General features: G+C 40.5%; 1 protein-coding gene across 2 annotated transcripts; it reads right to left on the bottom strand.

The window, feature by feature from the left end:
• Positions 1–351: 351 nt before the first annotated feature.
• On the bottom strand, positions 352–5043 carry rdm1 (RAD52 motif containing 1). Of its 2 annotated transcripts, none has more exons than XM_035770888.2 (7): positions 4722–5043; positions 4009–4188; positions 3120–3245; positions 2390–2555; positions 1879–1977; positions 1053–1132; positions 352–701 (listed from the first exon to the last, which is right to left on the bottom strand). In XM_035770888.2, exons 1-7 carry the CDS (start codon positions 4824–4826, stop codon positions 615–617), a joined length of 843 nt encoding a protein of 280 aa, XP_035626781.1. In that variant the 5' UTR covers positions 4827–5043; the 3' UTR covers positions 352–614. The 2 variants fall into 2 exon arrangements, with proteins under 2 accessions (XP_035626781.1, XP_035626780.1); XM_035770887.1 differs by lacking the exon at positions 4722–5043 and adding an exon at positions 4256–4471 and having other exon boundaries at positions 4009–4137.
• Between the last annotated feature and the right edge of the window lie 3058 nt (positions 5044–8101).

The raw sequence follows: 8101 nt of genomic DNA, 5'->3' as shown, positions 1-8101 counted from the left end.
TGTATACCCCCCTCTCCTCTTTTACACTGCAGCAACTCTGTTACTATCTATGCATAGTCACTTTAACAACTCTACTTACATGTACATACTACCTCAATTACCTCGACTAACCGGTGCCCCCAGACATTGATTTGGTACCGATACCCCCTGTATGTAGCCCCGCTACTGTTATTTTACTGCTGCTCTTAAATGTGTTTATTTATTAGGTATTTTTTACACTGCATTGTTGGTTAGGGCTTGTAGGCAAGCATTTCACTTTAAGGTCTACTACACCTGTTGTATTCAGCGCATGTAACAAATGTAATATGGCTGCCCTCGTTTTCTCCCCAAGAGACAAACACCTAAACATAATTAGGAACGAACAACTTGTGCTTTTATTAAAATATTGAATTGTCAAAAAGTTCCTAAACATTTACGGAATTTCAAAAGCACGTTATATGCAGTAGTAGTACATCAAGATATAGTTTACAAAAGGTATTTTCCACAAAACATGACATACTTTTTAAAAGAATGTACCTGAAAAATGTTTAACGGGAAATGCAAAGTTGTTCCATGGCACCGACTTAAACACAGTGAGTGCAAGTGAACACAGATAAACTGTCTCCAGGTACATGTCACATGTTGACACTGAGGTCCCACGGTATATCCTCATTTTCCTCCTGGCCATCAGGGTCAAATTGGCTCCAGGGAATGTCATTCACCTGACAAGGACATTACAAAAAAAAAAGGATATTGATTGCAGAGATCAGATTTGATTTAGATTCTATTAAATGCTTGTGGTCAACAACACTGAGTTATGCAGAATACACAATTACATATAATCAGTTACATTAAGTCAAAGTATACTACTAAAGTTATTATTACATAAAGTTAACACCAGTGACTGGCCAGTAAAGTTGCCAATCATTTAAACTGCACTGGCAATTTTTTATAAATACTACATTGGCCAAAATACATACAAACTAAGCATCCCATGTGGGTAGAAAACAATTAAAAGAATACAATGGTAATCTAATGTGTGGAATAATTGCTGTAAGAGAGCAGTGTGGTACCTTTATGAGTCCTTTCAGATCCTCATCTTGTAGGACATCATCTCGCTCCACCCTGCATTCAACTACAACTTTCCCATTTCCTGGAAGAGATTACTTTTTTGTGATTACAATGTTTATTCCCTTATGTCAGAGGATATCCCTGCCCATGCCTCTACACCTGAAAGACATTCAAATATGCAGAGCTGATATCTTCAAAATGATTCCAATGATCAGTTCACTTAAGAGTTCAGGGCCTCGTTTCCCAGAGCCTTCGTAGCATTAAGATCATTGTTAAAACCATCTTACGATGTATATTTAGTGGCCAATCTGTTTCCCAGAGCCTTTATTAATAAAGATCTATAACAACCTTTGCTCATCTACGAGTGATCCAGACCACTCGTAGAAGAATAGACAAAGTGCATCGTTAGATGTTTTTTTGCCCTTCACTTTATTCACAGAAGATCTCTGCTAAACATAGAATCAAGATGTTAAGGCTAGCTATCTGTGTGACTGTGACCAACAATAACTTCAGAATGAAGTCAACTACAAATACAAAGCTGGCAAAATATTTGCAATTACAAGTTACAAACAAGTAAAAGAAAAAAACAACGCTTGAAATGAAAACCGAGATTGACTGCATTAAAAGATAAATAGACTTCATGGGCCTATATATTGAAATCATAAAGTTTTATTTTGCCACTAGGCTACGTATCGAAAATGTTGCCTCAATATGCATCATGAATGACAATGATGTGCCCAATCAGCCGTATGGGAATACACTCAAGTGGTGGCGGGAGCTTGGACTGTCGTTTCCGCGTCTCCCAAATTTAAATGAAGCTTTACTCACCCAGAACCAGCAGCAACACCTTCTCGAAAGCGTCAACCACTGCTTTGTCCCTGGCCCATCTCTGGAGCTTTCCTCGTTTTGGCAGGACAACGTCTGGACCTATGGCCCAAAACCGTAGAGGAGTTTTAGTGAAAGAAATGCAGACCGTTTTCTAGCATGTGTTGACAGACTAGAGCTTTCACTTTCGCTGCACAAGAAGAATGAGTTATTTCATTACAAAGACACAAATCGTATATTTTGGCCTCAATGTGGATCAGGAATGTTCTGAGGATAACACAGACATTTTGGAAAGGCAATTAGAGATCAACACCTTTAAGTCAACAAGCCCAGAGTTGGGAAAAAGTATGCGTAGATTCTTGTCTATATTCTGTCAATATTTTCTGTTTATTTTAAGGCCCTGTCACCACCATTTCACCAGGTTAAATTCCTGTAATTCGCAAATAAAAAAAAGGTGATTCTCATTCTGAAACAACTTTCTCATAGAAACTGTGGCTGTTCTGCGGAATCTCACCGGTGCCCTCTACGGTCTCTTCAGCCACTCCGACGCCTCGGCAGCTAAGGCCATGCTGTGGGAAGGTGACATCCATGATGCAGCCGTACTTCAGGGTAATCTCCTGAGGGTCACCAGTTGTGGTGGACAACCTGCCGGCATCGTCACAGTTGGAGATGTCCTTCAGCTGTCCAGAGAAAGGAAGGCTTCATTACATATTGTCGTTGTCTGACGAAAACCCTTGTAACTACATTTTTGGCAATTGTTATTATTAAAAACTTTTTATTTATTTATTTTTAATTTTTTAAAACTTTTATTGAAAGCAGTAACTCCCCTCAATGTCCTTTTGACTCAAGGACCAATAAAATATAGCTTCTGAAGTTTCATAATTGTATGTTCTTTAATAGGAAAATGTTTTAATTTCTTAAAAAATGTCTGTTTTGGATATATGAGCTTATCATCATACAATGACTGTAAACGACATGGTCCATATTCTATACAGCAGAAAGGGATTGACATACAAAGTTGGGACTGAAGAAGATGTGTTACTTTAAAGTCTAACAACCTATCATCTGCTTGTGTTGTCAATCTTTTCATGTCTTTATACATCCTTTAGGTCATTGGTCACACAAAGCTAACTAGCTAGCGATTTCACAATGGCTACACCCACCAAAACAAACAAATATTGTATCTGTTGTAACATAGTACTGAAACATACAAAGAGACATCTGGAGGCATTGCTACTCCTTACTGTAACAATGTGGGTGCTCCATCCATTAAAACCCAGGTAGTGGTTGGCCAAGTCCTGACACTTGCTACGGCTCAGTGGCTTAGAGTTGTGAAGGAAGTTTGGGTACTGCTTTGTGCTCAGCTTTACCTGGAGAACAGACAGAGAATGTACAATCAGTTCTAAATGTCCATCATTACAACGGTTATGACTTCATCCTGAACAGTGTTTAGGGGAGAAAGTGAAGCAGAGCAGACGACCAGCAAGAGGCTGGTCTACAAGTCATCATGGAGTGGTAAGACACTGCCATCTACTGGTCAAGGTCTGGTATTAGTTATTGGTCAAATGTTACTGTGAAGGTTCACAGCAGCTGTGAGAAAAAGACTACTCTTGGGGCCTTGAAGTTGTTTTAACCCTCCTGCTGTGTTACGGTCGAATTGGACAGATTTACAAGTTCTCTCTGAAACACGTAGTTTGTTTAATCTGATTGTCATAAGGTTCCAGGACATTGTCCACACAGGGCATATGAACACTTTGGGTGTTTCATTGATAAGTTTAGATGCACTATTGTAAAGTGGCTGTTCCACTGGATGTCATAAGGTGAATGCACCAATTTGTAAGTCGCTCTGGATAAGAGCGTCTGCTAAATGACTTAAATGTAAAATGTAATAAGTCACCTTGTCCGAGAGAGATTTACATGGTTATCAAAACGTCACACCAGGGTAAGCCTACAAGAAACAAAGCCCTTACTTTAAGTGTTTCTAAAATCCCCTATGGGAAAATTAATGGTAGAAAAACCATTGGAACAATTTTCCTGTTTGACCGCTAGGTTTTATGGATATTATTACACCTCCACCATGGGGCTCTATAGTCTACAACATTTGAATAAGTTTCTCTCTGAATGTTCCCTTACCTTCAAAGGAGAGCTCTGGAAAAAGCCTCTTCCATGTGTGGCTTTCTGTGCTTTAGATGCCTGGGCTGCGGAGAAGTACTTGACTAGGGCATAGAACCCTGGCTCGACCCCGGCAGCATTGGGACACACCTTTACCAGATACAGCGGTCCAAAGTTGCAGAATATGTTCCAGATGGATTCCTTTTAAAATAATACAGTACATAATTTAAATTCATGGCAGTGAAAATCATGTATTAGCCTACTTTACATAGGCTGGCGGGTAGGAGCGCTGGGCAAGTAACCGTAAGGTTTCTGGATCGAATCCCCGAGCTGACAAAGGTAAAAATCTTTCGTTCTGCCCCTGAGCAAGGCAGTTAACCGACTGATCCCCGGGCGCCAATGACGTGATATCAATTAAGACACCCCCGCACCTCTGATTCAGAGGGGTTGGGTTAAATACGGAAGACATTTCAGTTGTACAACTGACTAGGTACACCCCTTCCCATTTCTACCTTGCTCTCCTATCAAATATTTCGTATCAAAGTTGCATTAGTGTTCTACAAGGAAAATGTAGATGTGTCCAAAACAAAGTCTTAAAAAAGGCCTATACTATTAGATTGCTTTAATAAAAACTCACACTTTTTTTCTGGCGATTCAAACGTCATTAACTATACTAGATAACTAGTGTATTAAACACATAGCTAACAACTGTATAATTAATCAACGAGACTTACGTAAATAAATGCGTCTGAAAATGTGGATAGAATATTCCAGACAAACAGTGTTTTGTTATTTTCAATGGGTACCCTGAACTCTATTACGTCCACCTCGACCTCCATTGCAGTAGTGAATTCTGGCTAGAGAAACATTATTACTGTAGGCTACTACTCTGCTCCGCCAACAGTGTTGCACGAAATGGTTTCAATGTTGTAGGTTGGTATTATTGTCCTCCTAGTATTTTCTGGAGGATAGTATGAATCAATATATCGCAGAAAATTTCACATGACGTTTACGTTGACTTCCGCACAAGAGCATCTGATTTCCCCGCGCTGAAAACGTCATTCGTTACGCAGAAGAGTTTCTTCTTCTTCTATGATATTATGGAGGTCTACAAAACACACGTTAGAGATGCATGCCGCCACTTACTGTATGGGGTGAAAACTTGGGAACTTGCAGTAAAGGAAAGGCTTAAAAAAAACATACTCATATCATTCCCAAACGTTCTTACTCAAACAAACATCAACATACTACTTCAGTCAGTTTCAAATGTCTACTCAGATCCCCAAACACAGGCTCTGGGGCCTGAGAGGGAGGAGTATCTTCCGACAGTATTCCCTGCAATGTTTCTGCCGTGAAGTTCTGAAGATCCAATAACCTTTTTGCCGCTTTCACAATGATATCCATTGTCTTCTATGTTTTATTAGTTTGTCCTGTACAATTAATCACCTGCACAATGAATGCAAAAATATCCACCTTCTTCATTATTAGTATTTCAGCATCTTTTATTTGATGATCGACATCAACAGGCTGCTTGCTTGTCATCCATTGCCAAAGCTTCATCATCTCTACTCTCTCCTTCAACAATTTCACTGTCTTCACATAGGAGACCTGCTTGACAGCCCTGTGCATTGCTACTTTGACTTCATTCACCCTAACAGGGCACTCGGGGAACGCTGGAAAATGCTTCCCATCACAATTGCAGCATTGTGCATCCTCCGACTCTTCAACACTTATATTCCATCTGCAAATACTTGACACGTGGCCAAACGTTTTCCATGCATGACATTAGAGTGGACATTTGTACATACACTCGCACTGCATATCTCATATATCACAGCTTTACGTGGGTCAGGAGAGACTCTTCATCGAACAGACAGGTTTTCCTCCTTCTTTCCATTCACAATAAAGGTCAAGCGACGTGCCCCAACTATTCCCGGAATATTGTCCCTATACCATTAAGCCTCAATATCCAGCGAGATGACACCTTTCTTCGGTGCCCTACTCTGAAAATCACAACTCTCCACTTCGTACATTGACCGTTTGTAGAGCCACAGAGCTTTCTCCTTCTGCTCTTTCGATGACCATGAAATCACCATCATACCGCTCCTGGTCACTCTGACTGACTCCACCTTCCTCAATTTGTCCTTCTCCATCTTCGTAATCGCAAAGGTCTCTCAAATAAACATCCTTATTCATGAATGGTACACCAACCAGAAACTGCTGTTCATTTCCAGCTTGAGCTCTTTTATCTCAATTCTTCTTAATTACCATGGTTCAGTCAATTCTTACCAACTTTATTCTCGCCGACAGAATCAAACACCGTGTCAGCTTCCGCCATTGCACGACCTGCCACCACCGGGCCAGATTTAAGTTTGTCCATCCACCTTCCATTTCCTCTTCTCCGGAAACCATCATCCTTCTCGTAATCTCGTTGTATCTATCTAGCGTCTCCATTCCATCAAATATTGTCCTCACTTGGCAAAACCAACAAGATAGTTCGACCACCGAACAGTTCAGGTAGCTGTAAATGTCAATGATAAACAACAGTTTACTAATTAAAGAATTTGAGAAAGCTCTGACTTCACTCCTACAGTAGATTTTCTGTACGCAACACGACCAATGAGCTCGAGCACAGGGCAGTGTTTACAGTTCTGTAACCAATGAAATTGCAAGTGCTGGGACACACCTTCATCTGGTTGAAGTTGGTTGAGGCCACCAAAAGGTTTGGAGTCGCCCATGATCGAAGAAGACCTGAGAAAAGTAAAATAATCAAATAGTTTTACCTCACCATTGAAGTCCCTTCACTAGAACCATTTTCAGAGAGGTTGGTAGGATAATTGTCTTTTGGCAATCAAGGTCAAATGTTCCTCAGGTTAAAAATTGAATATTACCATCACATTCTATTTCCCGTCCCCTGGCTTTACAATTGAACTTGCTCGTGCCTTGCAGGGGAGCCTCACGAATCTGTGGTACACCACTGGTCATGGCATTGACCTTACTGATGAATGATAAGTTATAACACAACTACAAGTACTGAAGGTAAGTCCGTAGATTGAGATATGGTGGGAGTTGATGTGGGGTGGCGTGGTGCTTTTGTAAATCTACGATTTTGGTATGCCTAAGTATCTCAACTCACATTCATCTAAAATTAAAATGTTCATTATACTTCATGGATGGAACTTGTTAGTCATGATGCACCGACGCTATCCCTCTGACATCATCAGCGCCGCAAAAATCGCCAAAAACCTGAAAGCGAGCTTCACATCCACTATGTGTCACGAATGTTGAATATATAATTACATTTGAACTTACTCTGACGATTGTCCATGGGGTTGGTTTATATATAGCGTGGAATTTGAGACAAAATATCTGAAGGAACATATCAATAAACAGGTCAGCTGCATACCCTCTTCCTCTCTGTCAAAATAAAAGTCTGGCACAAGTTATGGCTTGCTTGCCAACATATGGCGCACTAGCGGGACTTTTGTTTTGGCATGAGGTGTTTGACATGTTACATGCTGACCACACCGCTCACGTCACGTGCGCGAGCATTGCAAAGTAAATGTACACATACATGTTATTCAAATAGTGCACCCACACTGCTCACGCTCGTCAATGAGCATCTGCGTTGCCAAGCCCTATAATAGAAGTCTGTTCTATTTGTGACATTGAACACGGTGCAAGTCATGCCTCTCACATCTCCTCAATGGTTAATAGAAGCAGATACCCACGTGCCATCACCTCATTGGTTATACCCACGTGGGTTATTGAAAGATGTACTGAGGTCAGTCGGTCGTCGTGGCAATACTATGAATGTTAGATGCCAATCGCCATTTAAAGTCCAAAGATGAAAAGGCCTGGAAGGAGGAGAGATGACTGGAAACAATTCGGTTGACTGTTTTATGTGTGGATTAATTGTCAGAGTAGAGGACCTTGTGAATTTCAGGTAAAATAACAACTCAACATTTATATCCCAAATTAGCTAGCAACAGCAAGCTAGCTAAATGGGACAAATTAGCTAGCAACTGCAAGCTAGCTAGCTAAATTGCCATAAATGTTTAATGCTTTTCGACCTATCCCCAAATTAATATAATTGGTTCAGAGATTGTTTTGA

This window comes from Oncorhynchus keta, chromosome 5 (assembly GCF_023373465.1).
Source record: "Oncorhynchus keta strain PuntledgeMale-10-30-2019 chromosome 5, Oket_V2, whole genome shotgun sequence".
Lineage (NCBI taxonomy): Eukaryota > Metazoa > Chordata > Actinopteri > Salmoniformes > Salmonidae > Oncorhynchus > Oncorhynchus keta.
This window is presented reverse-complemented; position numbering and strand designations above follow the sequence as displayed.

What these genes read in the sequence shown, in the direction of transcription:
- rdm1 (XM_035770887.1), bottom strand. Translation starts at nt 4,456, where the DNA reads ATGTCTTCCGTATTTAACCCAACCCCTCTGAATCAGAGGTGCGGGGGT. An exon ending in TCCAGAGCTCTCCTTTGAAG is followed by an intron (nt 3,246 to 4,008) that starts GTAAGGGAACAT and finishes TCTGTTCTCCAG; the next exon opens with GTAAAGCTGAGCACAAAGCA. An exon ending in ATCTGAAAGGACTCATAAAG is followed by an intron (nt 702 to 1,052) that starts GTACCACACTGC and finishes TGTCCTTGTCAG; the next exon opens with GTGAATGACATTCCCTGGAG.